This window comes from Bos javanicus, chromosome 8 (assembly GCF_032452875.1).
Source record: "Bos javanicus breed banteng chromosome 8, ARS-OSU_banteng_1.0, whole genome shotgun sequence".
NCBI classification, from domain to species: domain Eukaryota; kingdom Metazoa; phylum Chordata; class Mammalia; order Artiodactyla; family Bovidae; genus Bos; species Bos javanicus.
The window spans coordinates 100,190,389-100,211,626 of NC_083875.1; the positions used below are offsets into that span (position 1 = coordinate 100,190,389).

Genomic DNA, 21,238 nt, shown 5'->3' on the forward strand with positions numbered 1-21,238 from the left:
CTTATGGTTTGGTTGAAACCACTCAAAGACGCAGCAGGCTGCCCTTCCTTGTGTCCACACCAGTGGATGGCATGGTGCATAAATTCATTTCCGTGTGGTGTTATCAAAGCACTTTCCATAAGTGACCCCAAGATGACCCCAGTCTAAAGATGGGCCCCTGAGAAAGTCCAGAACCGGCTTTTCAGATCCTTAGTCATCCAAACTGCAAGAGATACCTTTTAAATGGCCCCCCAGTTGAACCCTCCATCAAAGCAACAGTAAAGAAAGCTGGTGAATTAGGACAAAGGCAGCTTCCCTTTACCCCAAGAGGCATCAGCAAGGCCACAAGTCATCTGAGTGTGGGAGTGCAAACCCGCGTCCGTGGCATCACCAGAAACTGGCACACTTGTCAGAACACCTTGCCTTATTGTTCGTTGTGTGATCAGCATGTGCCTAGAATCCTGGAGTTCTGCTGTAATATTTTGACTCTTGGAGAAAAAATAAGATGATGGTAAGAGGCTTTCTATTTTCTAAATTTCCTCTCAGGGTCAAGGAACTTTGTTCCATGAACGTAGGACTTTATCTTGATTAGTGGGGACTTCCTCTAAATTAAAGGGGTATGGGTTCTCTGAGGGCAATTCCTCTTTCTCCAAGGTTCTCACTGCAGTGGGGGAGAGGAGAGGACCTGGCTCCATGAGAAAGATCCCTGAGTCCCTGGTTGGGAAAAAAGCCAAGGTTAAAAATATTTTTTATTGAAATATATTAATTTACAATATCCTATTAAAGTGTGCAGCAAAGTGATTCAGTTATATATGTGTGTGTGTGTATTCCTTTTCAGGTTCTTTTCCTTTCTGTTAGGGATTCCCTGGTGGCTTGGTGGCTCAGAGGGTAAAGAGTATGCCTGCAATGCTGGAGACCTGAGTTCAATCCCTGGGTCAGGAAGATCCCCTGGAGAAGAAAATGGCAACCCACTCTAGTATTCTTACTGGAAAATCCTATGGATGGAGGAGCCTGGCAGGCTATAGTCCATGGGGTGGCAAAGAGTCAGACACGCCTGAGCGACTTCACTTTCACTTTCCTTTCTGTTGATAGGTGATTACAAGATATTGAGTATAATTCCCTGTGCTATACAGCAGACCCTTGCTGTTTACTTATTTATATGTGTGTGTGCATGTGAGTGTGCTCCGTTGCCAAGTCTGACTCTTTGCAACCCCATGAGCTGCAGCCCTCCAGGCTCCCCTGTCCATGGGATTTTCCAGGCAAGAATACTGGAGGGGGTTTCCATTTCTTCTTCCAGGGGGTCTTCCCGACCCAGGGATCAAACCCACATCTCCTGTGTCTCCTGAATTGGTAGGCAAATTCTTTACCACTGCACCATCTGGGAAGCCTCATTTTATATATAGTAGTATGTGAGTATTAATCCCAAACTCTAGTTTATCTTTCTGCCCACCTTTCCCTTTCGGTAATCATAAGTTTGTTTTCTATGTTTGTGAGTCTACTTCTGTTTTTAAAATAATAATATTTTTAAAATAAGTTTATTTGTATCAGTTTTTTTTAAGATTCCACATCTAAGTGATATATGGTATTTGTCTTTCTCTGTCTGATGTACTTCACTTAGTATGATAATCTCAAGGTCCATCTGCAAATATATATCTGTCTGATGTACTTCACTTAGTATGATAATCTCAAGGTCCATTCTACAAATGGCATTATTTAATTCTTTTTTTTAATAAGTCAAGGTATTTTTAAAATGCTGTCTTTGACAAGCTTCTCTCTATGTCTCATGGTTTAGCTTTTGCCTCTAACAGCTTTTCATCATAGTGTTAACCGTCACCATATTTCTCTAAAATTGTGAATGAAAAGGTATCACTTTGTAGGATTCTCAGAAGTAGCACCTGCTACCCTAGTAGTGGGTTATAGTCCAACCCAAGCCTTGTTAGCTCATAACTTGAAAGAGACACCAAGGATTCCCTGAATCATGTTTGTGGTGGCCACTGAAGGATGGTTTACCCGTACCAGGCTTGGAGAAGCAGGAAGATGTGAACGGCCTAGAAACATAAAGGAAGAGATGCGTCAGTTAGGACATAATCACAGCCTGGAATACTTGAAGATTGTTTTGTAGAGGGAAAAATAAATCTGACTCCAGAGGACTGAGCTGAGGCCAGTAGTTGCATAGAGTTAAATTTTAGCTCAGTATCAAGAAGTGCATTCTGATATGAAACTTGCTGAAAATGAAAGTAACTGCTTATTTGTTTCCTAAGGTTAATATAAGAAAACGCCAGAAACTGGGTGGCTTAAAACAGCTTTTTTTTTTTTTTTCCCCTGGGTTGAAATGAATTCTCTCATGATGTTAGAGACCAGAAGTCCAAAATCAAGGTGTTGTCAATGCTCTGCTCTCTCTCTGATGTCTTTGGGGGTAGATCCTTCCTGGCCTCTCCCGGCTTCTGGTACCCCAGGTCTTTCTTGGTTTGTAGCTGCATCACTCTAGCCTCTGTCTCCATCTTCATGTGGCCTTCTTCTCTGTGTATATGTCTCTCTTCTTGTAAGGACATCAGTCACACTGGATTAGGACCCAGCCTAATGACCTCATCCTAACTTGGTTATATCTTCAAAGACCCAATTTTATATATAAGGTCATATGGGGACATGCTGGTGGGTAGGATTTCAACATATTTTGGGGGGAACACAATTCAACCCATGACGAGCTGCCTCTATGGGAATAAGTTCTTTATCCCTGGAGGTGTGTAAATAGAATCAGAGTGAGTTCCTTTTTAAGATGCTTAAAGAGATCTAAGCATTAAATAGAAAACAGGACTGGATGACTTCTAGTATCTTCGTTCAAGCATGGCATTTCCTAATCCTCCTAGTCCTGTTCTAAAGGGCTCTACTAAGTCCAGGGACCACCCTTAGTCTGGTCTTGGTGAGATGTCACATGCACAGTATTACAGTCCAGCTTCCGAATATCATTCAAAGGCATTTGGATCTTTATTTCGCATTCTTGAAGTGCATCAGTGGCGGGCCTTTCTTCCATTCCCTGCAGCTGCTTCTCTTGGAATCTCTGTTTCAGTCAGCACTCTTTGAGTCATACATGACAGAATCCTAATTCAAAGTAGTTTCCAAATAAAATATTCCCTTTCCTCAAAAATCCTGAAGTCCAGGAGTTGTTCTTTTGACTTAGACTCCATTTCTCAGCTCCACTTTCCTCTGTATTGGCTTCATTTTCTGGAAAGCTTTTTCCGTAAATGACCACCAGTACCCTTAGGCTGAATCTTAGCAGTTTAGCAAACCCATTGGGAAAGGTCTCCTTTTCCAGCATTCTAAGCAGAGCCCCAGGGCTGGCTCTCATTGAGCCAACCCTGTCCCCTTGCATTTGTCACATGCTCATCCTAAACTCAACATCGAGACTCTGTTCACTTCCTGAAGAAGGTAATTGAGGAATGGAGGTAACCCCATGTGAATCACACAGACTAGGAATAGAGAATGATAGCGTCCCCAAAGGGAGATTGGGGTGCTGTTGACATAACAAGAGGGAATCAGTGTTGGGGAGGATAGCAGCAGTGTCCACTGTGATTCCTTTATTTGTTCCCTCAAGCACTAGTTTCTTTCTGTAAATAGATAGACAGACAGATAGATAGACACCGGGAAAACAAATAGGGAGAGACAAGCTGGAGAGACAGGAAAAAGGGAAGGGAAAACCAAAAGAATGCTAAGCTGCCTGGGTTTTACCTGTCTACCCGTCTGTCCACCTATCTATCCATCCATTCATCATCTAGCCATTCATCTGTCTATCCATCGCTCTAGCCAGCCAGCCATCCGTCCATCAGCCATCCATTTAGCTATCTATCCATCCCTCTATCTATCTAAAATCTAGGCAGCTTAACATCTCTCTTTTGGTTTGCCCTCCCCTATTCCTCCTGCTTCTCCAGCTTGTCTCTTCCTACTTATTTCCCCAATTCTGGATTATAAATGCCTAGCTACTGAGCTGGCAAATGCTGATCTCTCCTTAAAGGGCAAGAAAGGGAGAGAAATGGAGCCAACCAAGACTCAGTTCCTTGTAACAGCTGAGGGGAGGGAAGAAGGGAGAAAGTCACACTAATAATTTTGTCCCCATCATATATCAAATCACCAGAGTGAGCTTGTGTCATTTTGAGTTATGGGTGCTTTAAAAATTTGCATATGTGTCCAGAAAAGCAATAGATAAATTTGCCCATGATGGTGAAAGGAGACTTCAGGGTATAAATATTCTGATGCAGCGTTATGGGTGCCTCCCAAAAATCAAAACAATATCTGTGTTTCAACTTCCAGACTTCTTTAGTGGATCAAGCCAAACTCCCAAATGGGTTTTTAAACTTGAGAAACATCAGGCTTGTTTGTTTCCAACCACATAAGCACTCTTGAATTGAAAACAACACAGGCTCATAAAACAATATAAAAATTAATTAATATCTGTGCCTTCTGCCTTCAACACATTCAGCCCCGTGGCGGTTCAGACTCAAAGTCTGTAAATAACCACCCGCTGGCCGCCTCCCTTACCCCTGCTCCACATGCACAAACAGCCTGCTAAGAGCATTTAACATCCCGGCCAAGAGCTTTGGCCCAGTCTCTGGAATCCATCCGGACCGCCTCCCGCTTCCCCATCCTTCATCACGAGTCTCGCTTCTCCTCACTCTGACCCTGAGGGGAGGCTCTGATGCCACAGCCCGCTGTGGACCCCGTTCTAGAGGTTGTCCGTGGCTCTGCATCTGTCAGCTCCAAGTCAGAGGCTTTTCTGGTTTGTGCCCTGACTCTCTGTTACCCAAGTGGATTCATTTGCCAGGGCTGCCTAAATCGCACAAGTGTCTATTATTTGCTCACAGTTCTGGAAGCTCGAAGTCCAAGATCAAGGTGTCAGCAGGTCAGGTTTCTTCCGAGGCCACTCTGCTCGGCTCGCAGTGACCCTCTTCTCCGTGCGTCTTCGCGTGGTCCTCACCGTGTGCGCCCCAATGTCACTCTGGGTCCAAACACCCACTCCTTAAAAAAAAACTGGTCGGATTGGATTAGGTCCCACTTGGACAGATGCATTTTCACCTAATCTTCTCCTTAAAGGCTCCACCTTCAAATATATTCACATTCTAAGGAGCTAGAGGTTAGGGCCTCAACATAGTTGACTCAGTTTGGAGGACCACAGTTCACCCCATAGCACCAGACTAGCTGCCTCACTACCTACAGGCCCACAAATCTGCTAAAATCTCATTTAGCAGATTTCCCATGTAGCTAAAGTAATTTCTGCAGAAATTTCTACAGAAATTCCCATGGGGCTAAAGTAATTTCTATTTAAGAACTACAGTAATCGGGGAGGGGGGGGTGCAAGGAAGGGACCAGATCATCACTGGTATTTGTAGAAAAAATAGTTAACTGAGTAAGTTAGCAGAGGCACTAATTATGACCCCAGCCATGTAAAGACATTGAAAACTTTGATTTAGATCCAGGGATCTGCTTTTTCTCCTGGCAGCATTTTTCTTAGCTACAATCTGCCTTGCTGTGTATTCCTAGAAGCCATTTATTTAACAGGGAAGTCAGTATGGCATCACAGAATAAAAAATAATAATAACTAACATATATTGAGTGTTTGCTCTGTTGCTGGCACTGAACTAAGGAGTTATCTGTCCACAGCAATACCCTAAGAGGTTTCTATTGCCATCTTCATCTTACAGGTAAAGAGAACTAAGGCTTAGAGTGGTGACATAACTTGCCATGGTCGTGTGGTTCTCCTGCCAGTTCAGTAATAAGTTACTAACCAGCTTTGGTCAAATCCATTTTTTCAACTGATGGTTTAAATCCAAACTACTTCAAAAAATCTTTTAAAAAGTGGAAGGAACTACTGTACGGAAAAGAATCTGAAAACAAATATATATATATATATATATATGAAAGTGAAAATGTTAGTCGCTCAGTCATGTCTGACTCTTTGTGACCCCGTGGACTGTAGCCCTCCAGGCTCCTCTGTCCATGCAATTCTCCAGGCAAGAATACTAGAATGGGTACCCATTCCCTTCTCCAGGGCATCTTTTGTTCCTGTGCGTGTGTATCACTTGCTATACACCTGAAACTAACACAATTTTATAAATCAACTAGACATCAATTTTTTGGAAAAAAGTTTGAAATGGGATTAATTCACAACTTTTCTCAGTCTCCTCATGAGGGATACTGTGGCAATTAAACCAGATTGGGATGGCAAATTCAGATGCCATTAAGGGCCAGACGGTCAACATTAGTGAGTGACATCAACCCACAAATAAAACGAGAGGGTGGTGGAAACTGAGGCCTCAGAGCAGGCAGATCTCATGGATAAAGGTAGTTACACAGCTCTTGGCAGTTGCTGCCAGGTAGAGCAGTGGCTGCTGGGCCTAGTTTTGCCAAATCTTCTCGTTTTTCTCAAGAGATACTAGATGTTTGTGTCAATTCTAAAGAATTTTGAATCTTGGCAACTAAATCACTTAAAGCAACAACAGAGCCTTGCAGACTTGACAAAGCACACCTACAAGCTGGAAGGGTCACCATTTGTAGCTTCTGGACTGATGATAGTTCTGAGAACCTTTCTGAATTTTCCAGAAGGTTCTTCTAAAAATATACCCCCCCCCCAATATACTTTTACTTGATTCAGGTAGGTTTTCTGAATGGCCGAGTGAGCTCCCAGGGGTTACCTGATAGCACCACAGTGCCCCACCACCCCATGGAAGCAGAGGAGGCATTGGCAGGAAGCCCAGAACTCAGGGCAGAAATGTAACATCCTGGCCACCTAGCCAAGGGATGCCCCATACAGCAAGGGAGTGGGGCAATGCTGTAAAGCAGATGGCCCAGAAAAAACCTCCTTCCAGACCACCACCTTCCTGAGGGCCTGGAACCAGGTCTTCCCGCCTGATTCTCCCCAGCCCAAGCACTATGCCAGACACAGAGAAGAAATGCAATGAGGTCGGGAGGGATGTGAACACAGTTACATTTCTGAGAAGTAATGGTGGTGATGATATGGAAGACGGATCTGATTTGGGAGACCTCTGGAAACCTGAACTAGTGCAGTGGAAGTGAGGCTGGAGAGGAGGCAGCAGGTGGGAAAAGGCATGGTGGAGCCCAGCTTCTTCATGTCTCCAAGGGCCATGCTCTCCACTGTGCCTTCCGTCCATGGCACTCTTTTCACAACCAAGAGAGGGAAAGGGTACCAACTGGGTGATTGACCCTCCAGAGAGTCCAAGTGAGTGAAAGTCATTCAGTCACGTCTGACTCTTTGTGACCCCTGGACTGTCCATAGAATTTTCCAGGCCAGAATACTGGAGTGGGTAGCCTTTCCCTTCTCCAGGGGATCTTCTCAACCCAGGGATCAAACCAAGGTCTCCCATGTTGCAGGCAGATCTTTTACCAGCTGAGCCACAAGGGAAACCCAATAATACTGGAGCGGGTAGCCTATCCCTTCTCCAGTGGATCTTCACAACCCAGGAATCGAACGAGGTCTCCTGCATTGCAGGCAGATTCTTTACCAACTGAGCTATCAGGGAAGCCAGCCAAAGAGCCCAAGGACTCCATGTCACTATGCCCTGTCTTCAGTGGATCTCCTTTGCACAAGAACTGGATCCAAGATGGTGGTTTGGCTTTGTACATAATTTTTTTCACTCTTTGCCAGTTTTATTTTATTTTTTATATTTATTGAAGTATAGTTGATTCGCAGTATGTTTAATTTATTTAATTTTATATGACATGTTTGGGGACTAAATATCAAATATCTTTCCAACCTATAAACCAGGCTGGCAGGGACTTTCCTGGTGGTCCGGTGGCTGGGACTCTGTGCTCCCAATGCAAGGGGCCTGGGTTCTATTGCTGTCAGGGAGCTAGATCCCATATGCCATAACTCAGACTGGGGCAGCCAAACAAAGTATTAATACATATTTTAAAATCAGGCTGGCAAAGCTAATAGGATATTGTGGAGACTATAACAGAATCCTTACTGGACTTATTAGGGGAGCTCCCTTGAGTGATAATATCTGCAAATTAACTTGAGGGTAAACCAGGCTTTAAGCTGTTAATTCTCTAAAGTCTGAGAGTGTGCTAAGTCGCTCAGTCGTGTTTGACTCTTTGCAACCCCATGGACTATAGCCCACCAGGCTCCTCTGTCCAAAGGATTCTCCAGACAAGAATACTGGAGTGGGTTGCCATTTCCTTCTCCAGGGGATCTTCCTGACCCAGGGATTGAACCCACATCTCTTAAGTCTCCTGTGTTGGCAGGCAGGTTCTTTACCACTCTCAGCGGGGACCCTGAGTTTGAACAGTCCCTTGAGTTTGCTACAAGGAGCAGGGTTGCCTAAAAAGGCTTTAATTTCTGAGAACTGGTTCGGGTGAGCCCAAACAAAGCATTTTCAAAATTGCCTCAGGCCTCCAGTGTCTTGTAAAACTCATTTTCAACACAAGCGTGATCCTTTTTGCGCTCATTTTTGTGCATTTGGAATCTGCCTCCCACTTCATATAAAATTCACCTTTGAGAATCGAGCAAGAGATGAAACACCTAGTTTCCCATTTACCCTCAGATACTGTCAGTGAGAAAGGCTTTTTTCTTCTTCAAAGGAGGTCTGAGACTCCAGAGCATATAGCAGATGATAGCTGAAAAGTAGTTGTAGCTTCACACTTCATGGGTTATGCATATGTGTATACATGGGTCTACAGTTGTGCACACAAGCACAGGTGTCTGTGTGCACATGTGTGTGTGTACGTGTGTGTACATGTGTGTACATAAAAGTGTGTGCATGTGACAGGCAGGTATGTGCGTCCATGTATTGTCCCGGTCTCAAGAGGATCCTTGCCCTTCTCACTGTGGACACCTTAGTGAGCAGAAGTGATTAGTAACAGCCTCATATAGAGCTTTATTCACATCCCAAATGTGCTCCTTACTGTTATGTGTTCTTGGGCAAATTATTTACTTCTCTAAGCTTCATTTTTGCTACCCAAAAAATAAAGATTAAAAATAGGAGGGGACATATGTATACCTATGGCTGATTCATGTTGAGGTATGGCAGAAACCAACACAATACTGTAAAGCAGTTGTCCTCCAATTAAAAACAAACAAATTTTAAAAACTAATGCCTACTTTATGTAGGGTTTCTGATTGTTAGGTAATATATGTTTAAGCACAATCAAGAGCACATAATTAGCTCTCAGGAAATGATAACCTGCTATTATTATTGTTGTTACTCCTTCCTACCACATGCTTACAGGGAGAGAGCAAGCTATGTATTTTTTTTTTTTTTTTCCCCAGACCAGGGTGCTCTGAGTTTCCACTTCTCTACCACATGCTTGCCTCTGAGATCACCCAGGGTTTTTGTCCCAGGGTTTTCTTGAGGAGTGTCTGAACCCAAGGTGGAGCTCAGAGGCACTCAGTTCTTTCAGAGTCTTAATCCTTGTCCATCTTTCAGAGGTTCTGCCGCACAGGGCACCCTCTGCAGAACTTGGTTGTCACGGCATCCCACAGGACTGTGCCCGGAGCTTTTCCTGTCTGAAAGAAGAACCGCCCCATCCTAGCTGACCCAGAGAGGCCCTATAAACCCCTCATGACTGTTTGCTGAACTGCCCTGGGCTGGATTCAGTGTCAGCTTCAGCTTTACGTGTCTCCAGAAACCCCACCACAAAGCCTTTATTTGATCTGCTCAGTGTGAGCTCAGAAACCATCTTGAATGGGAACCTCCAGGAAAAAAATTACCCCTCTGCAAATCTTGTTTTTTTTTCAATATGTCCTCAAATTTCCTGTTTACCAATCCCTGAAAACAAGAGATCTTTGGGGATGGTGGTAAGGTAACTCGTTAGGCAGATAACCTCTGAGGTCAGAGTGCTCATTGCATCACTTGCTAGATTACTTCTACATTTTCTAAGTCTCAGTTTTCTCCTCTGTAAAGTGGGGATAATATTATACTTGCCTCATATCCTGTATTGTATGAGGATTGAATGAGGTGATACCTATGAAGACCAAGTGCTTGACTCATCAGTTTAGCTGTCATGATTGATATTATTGTGGCCATGCTGGTGGGGAGAGCAGTGGAGTGGAGGGGGCATGGGGAACACTCAACAAGACATTGAGGTCTTATTTTTGAGCTCCCTGAACATCTACCCCTGAGAGGCACCCACACAAACTTCCTTACTTGGGAAGGTATAGGAGTTGGACAGGGGCCAAGACCAGTGGCCTCAGTGAGTTTGAGGAACATAACTCATAGTTCAAATGGTAAACTTTCTCTTTTCCAGTGAACTCTCCTCAAAGAGGGGATCAAACCAGTCAATCCTAAAGGAAATCAACTGAATATTCACTGCAAGGGCTGATGCTGAAGCTGAAGCTCCTGTTCTTTGGCCACATGATGCGAAGAGCCGACTCATAGGAAAAGACCCTGATGCTGGGAAAGATTGAGGGCAGGAGGAAAAGGGGGCAACAGAGGATGAGATGGTTGGATGGTGTCGTCAACTCAGTGGACATGGGTTTGACCAAACTCTGGGAGATGGTGAAGGACAGGGAAGCCTGGCGTGCTGCAGTCCATGGGGTTGCAAAGAGTCGGACACAACTTAGCAACTGAACATCAACAACTTCTCAATGAGAGCAGCCAAGAGAGGAGGGGAATGCCCCTGCTACCATTGCTTCTAGAGACCCTAGGACCTGGCCCTTCCATCTGCCCCAAGAAAGAGAAAGCTGGGGCTCTGGGGCAAGGATGAGCCACCACCTGGAGTTGGGTGAGCTGGGGTGGGGTCACATCCTGCTCTGCTCCTCCAAGTACCCGGGTGGGGCTTCCCATCCAGAGGAAGCAAGTCCCATCAGCTAATCCTTGGGTGGGGTTTCCCAAAGCCAAGTATTTAGAGGCAAATCATTGTTCTAAAGTTCCGCTAAATTTTAATAACCACCATGCTGAGAACTTTTCAAAGAACAAAGTGAGATTTTTTTTTTTCAAACCCAAAGGGAGCCAACGACGATTAAATGGAGAAATATCTGGCTGAATCTCAATTCCAAGACTTGAACAAGGAAGAGACTTTAGACACAGAGGGACCCACGCCGTAACCCCGTTCTTTCATTGTGATCGATGAAATTTTCACAATGGGTCCATGTTTTGTATATAAGATGGTTGCTGTTCAGTCGCTAAGTCACGTCCAACTCTTTGCAACCCCAAAGGGTGAGGTGGGCATGGAGGTGGGGCTGGTGAAGGGTCAGCCCTGTCTTCGAGGCACAAAGGGTCTCACCACCCAGATGTTCTATATCTGGTGACTGCACCTCCAGGGGTTTAATGGCAAGTACCTAGAGCCACTAGGACTTGCCTGCCTCTGGGAGAAAGGACCAGTCACAGCCTGTTTCTTCAGCATCTAGAGTGAATCAGCTCAAAAGTGGGACTGTTAACTGTTACCAACCTGGATCCTTGGACTCTTCCTTCAGTAGAAATTGATTAGAGGCCAGATGAGAATTGTAGGAAAGGCTTTACTGGGACTCCAGCTCCACGACAGGGTGATAACAAGGAACAGGTGCCGTTGCTGGCTCCCTGAGAGGAGCTGCTTGGGTCCTTAAATGGGGTAACAACAGGGGTGGGTCCGTGGATTGGACAGGAGGCATAGCTAAGGTGGCATGCCCATCCCCTTGGTGGTACTGTGTGTGGGGGATCGTCAGCACACTGCCTTTGCTCCTGGCATCTCAGAAATGACAGTGTGTGGCCTTTTTGTATCTTATTGTTCATAATTGCCCCAAATGTGCAAACGTGCAGTTATTTTTAGTTCCTTATTGTTTCTTTGTTTCTGTTGCTTGAAGATTTGTCCAGGTGCAAGCACTCCGGTAATGGGTCCCGGGTCCCAGCCCCTGTCATTACCAGCTCCCTTCATACCCTTTCCTTTGTGTTTCTCTCTTCTCCTTTGAGTGAACTCTGCTGCTAACTAGGCCCCACTCTGAAGCTCCCCCTCACCTGGCTGCCCCCAAACTAACATTGCTCATTTAACAGACACTGGCGGAGACTAACTGGGCATCAGGTACACTCCCTGTCCACAGGTCCTTATGGGTTAGTTGCTAAGGGCCTTCTAAGGTGGCATGAAGGAGCCGATTCTATCACACAGACACGCTTAAGGGCTTTTCCTGCTCAAGCCCAAAAAGCAGGGCTAATGATCAGGGATGTGAGTTCACAACAGAGGGAGGAGGTAGAAATGTCACTCTAGAGGCTCTTTAGTTCTTCTTCCCTTTCAGCCATAAGGGAGGTGTCAGCTGTATAACTGAGGTTATTGATATTTCTCCCTGCAGTCTTGATTCCTGTTTGTGCTTCATCCAGCCTGGCATTTTGCATGATGTACTCTGCATATAAGTTAAATAAGCAGGGTGATAATATACAGCCTTGGTGTATTCCTTTCCCGATTTGGAACCAGTCTGTTTTTCCACGTCCAGTTCTAATTGTTGCCTCTTGATTTGAATATAGATTTCTCAGGAGGCAGGTCAGGTCATCTGGTATTCCCATCTCTTTAAGAATTTTTCACAATTTGTTGTGATCCGCACAGTCAAAGGCTTTGGTGTAGTCAATAAAGCAAAAGTAGATGTTTTTCTGGAACTCTCTTGCTTTTTTGATGATCCAACGGATGTTGGCAATTTGATCTCTGGTTCCTCTGCCTTTTCTAAATCCAGCTTGAACATCTGGAAGTTCACAATTCATGTACTGTTGAAGCCTGGCTTGGAGAATTTTGAGCATTACTTTGCTAGCGCGTGAGATGAGTGCAATTGTGTGGTAGTTTGAGCATTCTTTGGCATTGCCTTTCTTTGGTGTTATAATGAAAACTGACCTTTTCCAGTCCTGTGGCCACGGCTAAGTTTTCCAAATTTTCTGGCATATTGAGTGCAGCACTTTTACAGCAAGAAGCTAAAGGCAAAGGAGAAAAGGAACGATATACCCATTTGAATGAAGAGTTCCAAAGAATAGCAAAGAGAGATAAGAAAGCCTTCCTCAGCAATCAACGCAAAGAAATAGAGGAAAACAATAGAATGGGGAAATCGCTCAGTTGGGTCCAACTCTTTGCAACCCCATGGACTGTAGCCCTCCAGGCTCCTTTGTCCACAAATTCTCAGGCAAGAATACTGAAGTGGGGAGCCATTCCCTTCTCCAGGGGATCTTCCCGCCCCAGGGATGGAACCTGGGTCTCCCTCATTGCAGGCAGATTGTTTATACTGTCTGAGCTACCAGGGAAGCCCCAAAGCATTCTATATCACACACCCCAGTGGGAGGATGACAAGGAAGGTGTTAATCTGTTTCTGCTAGTGGTCTTAGCTCCTTCTATCTCTCTGGGCATCTCCAAACATGGAGAAATCCTAGAGTTTCAAGATCTGTATTTTTTTGTATAACATGATCCTTAGTACAAGCCAACAGCAACATCTCATACTTAAAAGGAGAAATGGTCTGTTCTAAAGCTGGAACAGAAGTGGTTCTGTTGGGCTTTCTGAAGTATGGTGCTAACTGGACTGTATGGGAGATTTAAGGGATTTTCAAGGGCAGTTTTGATCATGCAGCTTTGTGCCTTTTGTCTTTAGAACCGAAATCCTTCATGAGATGCAGCTGACCTGTGCAATAAGCGCTGAACACAGTGGAGTCAGAGAGTGGCCCCCAAGGAAAGTATGGGCCGTTAAAACCTGCTTAGGAGACAAAATTTAAAGGGTAGAATTTGTTTAGAGGATAGAACACAGATTTATCTAAAGACCTTGCTATAATAGGAACTGGAGGTGGGTAGGAACTGGAGGTGGGAGGGGATGGCAGGTCTGAAAGGGCTCCGTCCATCCTTTCCTAAGGCTAGGCTATGTTATACTAGTGTAATAAACAGCCCCAGGCCTATGGCTTAAAATAATAAAGGTTTAGTTCTCACGCATCTGACTTGATGGCCCTTATGGGTTGGCCATATCTGTGCTTTATGTTACTCTCTTAGTTGGGCCTTACGCTAACAAAATTGTCACTGTATGGAACACTGCCTTTCACCATTTTGGAGGGGAAGGGTGCCCTGGAGGGTCTGTCATCAGCAATTAACTGTTCCAGCCTGGAAGCGATCGATGCCACTGCACCCATACCCATCAGCCAGAACTAATCACCTGACCTCACCAACTCTAAGGAGGTTAGGAAGTGAAATCCTGTTATGTGTCTACGAGAGGAAGGAATAAGGGGGAGCATTTGGCGAAGAGCACTTGTAACCCCCTCAGCCACCTGCTTTGTCCAACGATCTATCTAAAATCTGTGTGGATAGATGGGCTAGAGCAGGGGTCCACTCTCTTGCAAATATAAGAGTCTATGCTGATTTGTCTTTCTCTCTTTCTTAACCTGCTTTCACCTCGTGACACATGGTGATTCCAGCGGGTCTGGGCACAACCGGCACCCTCCCGTGCAGTGCTCCCCTTTCCCTCTGGGCCTTGGACCCTTCATTTTTATTTATTTTCAGTACTAGCCAGGATCAGAATTAAGGAAGTCAGCCCATGTTCCCTGGATGCCATCAGTTGCTTCCTCACCAAGCCTCCTTCCTTTTGCTTGCACTATCCTGTCAACAATACATGTATTATTCCCAACAGAAATCAACAGAGAAGGGCCAAGACAATCAGCAGAGTGCACCCTGGGAACAGAGACCCAGGGATGTGGGCGCCAGGGAACTGGAAGCTTGGGCAAAGGGATGTATTTATCTGACTGTGAAGCTAAATAAGGAGGTATATAAAAAGTAACAACAACAAATTCATGGCAGATATGATTTATTGCTGCAAGATCTTTATAAAACTCTCCCTGATGGAGTATTTATAAGAATCCCTTAGCTACAAGTAGATGGGTCTCAGTTTTTCCACTACAGAGAAAGGCAAAGTTATTCTCTTGTGGGAGAGAAAGGTTGTTTTTTTCCTGAAGGTTTGATCCAGCCTTTTAAAAATGGAATAAAAATAATATAGTATTGCTAGGGATTGTATGAATAATATAAAATATGGTTTTTTTAAAAAAATTGTAAGTAAGATTGAGCAAAGGGAGAAGGGAAGCTATAAAAGTGGTTATTTGAAAGTACAGTAGGTAAAACTACACTAAGTGAATTACATATATTCTATATTATATATCAAATTATATATTGATAATACATATGAATTGATGTCTCATGTCTCTTTCGTATGGCCATATGCTGCTGCTGCTGCTAAGTTGCTTCAGTCGTGTCCGACTCTGTGCAACCCCATAGACAGCAGCCCACCAGGCTCCTCCGTCCATGGGATTTTCCAGGCAGGAGTACTGGAGTGGGGTGCCATTGCCTTCTCCCTATAGCCATATATCCTGTAATAAATACAGTATTGCTTACGAAAGGAATGATTGTAGCAGAGGAAAAATTGTTCCCAAAGTGGGATATAATATATAGAGATGGAAATTAATACTTGTAAATGAATTATGTGCAACAAAAGGAATTATATTTGCACAGTTAAAGATAAAAGTGCTTTATTTAAATGATTTTCATGTATAATTTTGGTGATAGATTATATCTTTCAGCTACTGTTAGAATAATGTTGCTTGACAAATCATCCCAAAACGGAATCACTTTTATTATCATGCATATGCAGTTGAGCTGGGGATTGGCTGATCTAGACTTGGCTTAGCTCCAAGGTGCAGACCGGGTTCAAGTCAATTCCCCATGACTCTCATTTCCTTTAAGATCAACTGGGGCATGTCCTTCTCATGCTAGAGCAGAAGAGCAAGAGGGCAAATGTCACCACACAAGCCCATTTCAAACCTTTGCTCGCATGATATCCACTAACATCCTATTTGCCAAGGCAAACATCAGTAGGACAGGGAAGAAAATTTCTCCCACAGTGGGAGAGAAGGGCTCCAAACATTTGCTGAACAATAATTCATATTAGGGACTTCCCTGGAGATCCAGTGGTCTGGAATTTGCGCTTCCAGAGCAAGGGGCACGGGTTCGATTACTAGATGGGGAACTAAGATCCCATATGCCACACAGCGCAGCCAAAAAAAAAGTCAAATTATTCTATAATTAAAAATCATATATTTGTCCACGCCCAATATCTGTGTCTCTCTGCTGGCCAGTTCCAGTAGGTACCAACAGTGGCTTAAACCAGAAAGGGTTTTAGTTAAATGCAAGATATGTCTGGGAAATAATCTGTTCGTGTGGAAACAAGATTTCTTTCCCAGATATGTGCATTTAAGACAAAGCCCACAACTTTCCTGAGAGGAAATTGTAGGGCAAGTCATCAAACTTCTCTGACCCAATTTCTACAACCCAGTGAGAGACAACTGTTTACACTCTGCAATAAATTATAGCCCATGGATCTTGAGTAATCCATGGTGCACAATTCCTGTGAAATGAAACTCTCAAGGATTCAGAATATAAAATAAGGCAATGCAATCAGTGCTAACATATTAAAATTGAATTAATTTCATATTAGTTTATTTAAAGTGTCATGTAACTGCAAACTACTCCTATAGTTTCACCCCTGATTGTCCAGTTGATCCTTAGAAAAATGCCAAAGTATAACAATCTTTCCTAGATACATCTCTGGTTTCTTGACTTAGCACAGAGGCTGGAAATGCACATCTCATGAGCCAAATCTGGCCAATGCCTGTTTGTTTTTTTTTTTTAAATAAAGTTTTATTGGAACCCAGTCATGTCCATTTGCTTATATGTTATCTCTGGCTGCTTTCTCTCAATAATGGCAGCTTTAGAAGCTGCAACAGAAGTGGTCTGACCACAGAATCTAAAATATTTACTAAGTGGCAAACAGAAAAACGTTCCAGTTCTCATTTAGCATAATACTTGACAGTTGAAATGTCGAATTTGGGTGATTCACACAGGTCTGGCATGAATATTGCCCTTGAGTTTTCCTTAGGGAAAATTATACAAGAAAATCAATATTGTAAATTAATATTAAATAGTTTTAGTCTGTTCTAAAAAATAATCTTTTTAATACTTTAGGCTATGAACACTCATATCCCAGTAGGCAGTTGTTATACCAGTTATAAAATTTGTATCTGCTTATTGAAGTAGACCCTGAGAAACTCTACTGAGTGTTACCTTCTTAGCTTTTAGGAAGATGACTTGACTTGCAATATTGTTTTTAAAAATAACCGGTCATTACTTCAGACTTTTCACTATTATAGACAATTCCACCTCCATGCACACACATAACTGCATTTAAATTAGTGTAGTTTTACTATATTGTGATGTGGGCTTTTCAAACAGAAGCCCCTGATATCTTTTTGGAGGCTGGAGAGAGCAAAACCTTGTCTCTTGCCAGATGTCTCCTCTCAGAGCCTGTCTGACAGCTTAAGAAAAAAGGAGCTAACATGTATTAAGACTTGGGGAGAAACATATATAGATTTTAAACATGAGTATAAACTCAGTTCTTTTCAGCAGGTGTGTAGAATCTAGGACAGTAAATAATCTGGAGTCATTTCTATTGGGTATTGAATTAGATTCAGATGGACAGATTTCTGTGTTATGGGAGTCACTTTAAGGCCCACATAAGACCTCAGTATGAGGCCTGGATTCTAGAGGAGTTCATTTTAACGTCTTCTCCACTCTGGACTAGGAATAGCATTTTCTATAACGTACAAGATATATATATATATATCCTGGGGTTCGGGCTTCCCTGGTAGCTCAGTCGGTAAAGAATCTGCCTGCAATGCAGGAGACCTGAGTTTGATCCCTGGGTTGGAAAGATCCCCTGGAGAACGAAATGGCAACCCACTCCAGTATTCTTGCCTGGAAAATCCTATGAACAGAGGAGCCTGGAGGGCTATAGTCCATGGGTTGGCAAGAGTCAGACATGACAGCGATTAAACCATAACATACAAGATTTAGATGACGACTCCAAACTTGGAGATTAGGTGAAAACAAGAGGTGCTGACTGACCACATTTCTGAAAGGAAGCTTTCCTGTTAACTGCCAGGCAGGTGAACTATGGATAATCACTGATTTCCTTTACACGTCACATGGACTTGAAAGCTGCAAAGTAGTTTCCATCCATGCCAACTGAATGCACTTGCCTCAAATGGCACTCATTTTTTTTTTTTTTTCAGGAGTTGGGTGGGAGAGTGTGCTGCTAACACGAGATGATATAACCTCAGAGGCCATAGCATCATCCAGCGCAGACATGACTGTCAAGGTAAGGCATCCTTTCTCTAGTGTGATTCTCTACGTGCATCTCTATAGCAGGGGCCCCAACCCCTGGGCTACCAGTAACCTCCTGTCAGATCAACATTGGCATTACATAGAAAGAAAGTACGTGTAACACACTTGAATCATCCTGAAACCATCCACCCCCACTCCTTGTCCATGGAAAAATTGTCTTCCACAAAATCGGTCCCTGGTGCCAAAAAGGTGGGGGACTGCGGCTCTGGAGGAAAGTGAGCCTATGGAGGATTTCTGGGGGTAAAATGAGTACTACCCCTCACCCCACTGGGGTTCTCTATTCACTGACCTCAGTGGGTCAACTAGAATAAGATTTGCTGAAATTTGGGGCCTGCATTAGGAAATCACCTGAAAACTAGAATCCAAGACTTGTGATTTCCAATGGACTGGTTGTAGGGTCTTCAGTAAACGTCCACAGGTTGACTGTCTGCAAGTGTAACCCCATGGGGACAGCAAAGCAAATCTGAAAATTCTGAGCTGAGAAACTCGGGCCCCACTGTGCATTGTGAAGAAAGGTCAGAGGCATAAAGTAGCTTTGATCTTGACTCAAGATTTCCACTGATGTCAGCGGGAAGGCAGCACATGGCCCACTCCAGATGGAACATGCTAATGGCCAAAGGTTTACAAAATGAGTCATCTGGAAATCAACCTAATTATCACTGTTCAAATTAAATGCATGAATTTGTAATCATTGCCTAGATTAAGGAGTCTGTAGCAAAATATATCAGACACCATTACTTCCCTTCTATTACTGGAATAGACACAAAGGAACAGTCTTCCTCTCTTGGAATTCTGTTTATACAGGGAAGCCTGGCATGCTGCAGTCCATGGAGTCGCAAAGAGTCGGACACGACTGAGCGACTGAACTGAACTGAACAAAGATCGGGAGTGAGAGGGCTTTCTAACATTTTTGCTTGAATGAAAAGAATTTAAATAAATGCCACTTCGAAAGTTTTCTTGGAAAATGGAAACGTAATGTCCTTTTTTAATATTGAGATATCACTAGAGATTTCACTCTGGATTTTTTAGTAGAAGTTGTACGAAAGAATATACAGGATGAATTTATTCAAGCTTTTCTTTGTAAGGTGATGGCTGAATTTGTGTTATCTGTTAAAAATGTTAGAGAAAGCAAAGAAAAATACAATCATGAAATGTATTATAAGATGGAAAAATAGCCTGTTGGTTAAATGAGTCAACTAATCTAGATAATAATTATCCAGTGCTAAAAATTTGTTTGCTTGTCATGATGTTTAGTTGAACTTATAAGTTAAAAATATATATTGTAATGATGTATTGGTATTTTCCTAGCTATTAGTGCAAAGTCTGAGAAGTTTGAGAAATCTTTGGCCGTGTTGAATTGAGAGAAGTGGATGCTGATAGTAGAATTTGATGGATTTAGATGCGCTATTTTGAAATTTGTCATGATTTTAAGAATTAGTTTCTGAGATGTGTTGCTAGTCTACCTGCAGAGTTTGTTTTGTGAAAGCAAATGGTGTATTTGGATATAAACAGATTTTGCCCAAGTCCCATTTTATAAGGCTACTGCATAATCAGCGTGCTCCTGGTATAAAGATCTTGACTAAAGTTGTATTTGGGTCTGTTCAACTTTGATGTCATCCTCAACCTCTCTTTCTGTCTTTTTTTATTGAATGTGCATGCGTGTGGGCATGCTTAGTCATGTCTGACTCATTGTGACCCCCATGGGCTGTAGCCTGCCAGGCTCCTCTTTCCATGGGAATTCCCTGGCAAGAATATTGGAGTAGGTTGCCATTTCCTTCTCCAGGGGATCTTCCCAACCCAGGGATCGAACTCGAATTTCCCAAGTCTCTTGGCAGGTGGATTCTTTACCACTGAGCCACTTAGGAATCCTCTTTTATTGAATACCTGGGAATATTTTATAGGAATGCTGCTGCTAAGTCACTTCAGTCATGTCCGACTCTGCGTGACCCCATAGACGGCAGCCCACCAGGCTCCCCTGTCCCTGAGATTCTCCAGGCAAGAACACTGGAATGGGTTGCCATTTCCTTCTCCAATGCATGAAAGTGAAAAGTGAAAGTGAAGTCACTCAGTCCTATCGAACTCTTAGTGACCCCATGGACTGCAGCCTACCAGGCTCTTCCATCCATGGGATTTTCCAGGCAAGAGTACTGGAGTGGGGTGCCATTGCCTTCTCCGATTTTATAAGAATAGAGGATTTTTAGTTCACAAGAACTGAATCTATTTAGAAGAAAGAACACTATATACTTTGAAAAGTTAAGCAAGATAAAAATATATTTAATACTCCAATAAATCCCTATAAATATTAAGTTCCTTTATTAATGCCAATCTCTTCTCAATAAAGGATTCTTGAAACTTCTAGATGAATGTAATTTAGGGAAATACTTCTTTTTAGATTCTCCTTCATTAGATTTCCCAATTATAAAAAATTAGCAATTTTTTTTTCCTTCGGTACTATGCTTTTTCCTACCCCACACTGCTTTATATATCCATCGTGCTCTTGTGTCTTTTTTTCTTTTAATTTTTACTTTTTGGCTGTGCTGTGTGCTATCTGGGATCTTAGTTTTCCAATCAGGGATTGAACCCACATCCTCTGCATCAGAAGCAGTGTTTTAACTACTGGACTGCAAGGGAAGTCCCCTTCTTGTGTCTGTCTTAAAGTTTTTTTTTTTTTTTTTCTGTGTCTATAAGTACCTGATCTTTGTTAACTACAGATTTGTCATCATATATTCATGTTACTTCATCATATATTCATGTCAGCTTCCCTGGTGGCTCAGATGGTAAAGCCTGCAATGTGGGAGACCCGGGTTTGATTCCTGGGTCGGGAAGATCCCCTGGAGAAGGAAATGGCAATCCACTCCAGCACTCTTGCCTGGAAAACCCCGTGGGTGGAGGAGCCTGATAGGCTACAGTCCATGGGGTCGAAAAGAGTCGGACACGACTGAGGGACTTCACTTTTATTCACGTCACTACAGGCTTCCCAGGTAGCACTAGTGGTAAGGAACCCACTTGCCAATGCAGGAGATGTAAGAGACGCAGGTTCGATCCCTGGGTTGGGAAGATCCCCTAGATAAGGGCATGGCAGCCCACTCCAGTATTCTTG

General features: G+C 43.3%; 1 protein-coding gene across 8 annotated transcripts in view; it reads left to right on the top strand.

Annotated features, from left to right (window-relative positions):
- Positions 1 to 21,238, top strand: part of PALM2AKAP2 (PALM2 and AKAP2 fusion) — a 511,493-nt gene that overhangs the window by 338,716 nt on the left and 151,539 nt on the right. For all 8 annotated transcript variants that reach the window (XM_061426455.1, XM_061426454.1, XM_061426449.1 and 5 more), the window contains one exon: positions 18,027 to 18,112. In XM_061426455.1, coding sequence (XP_061282439.1) covers positions 18,027 to 18,112 — 86 coding nt within the window. The remainder of the gene's footprint in view (positions 1 to 18,026; positions 18,113 to 21,238) is intronic.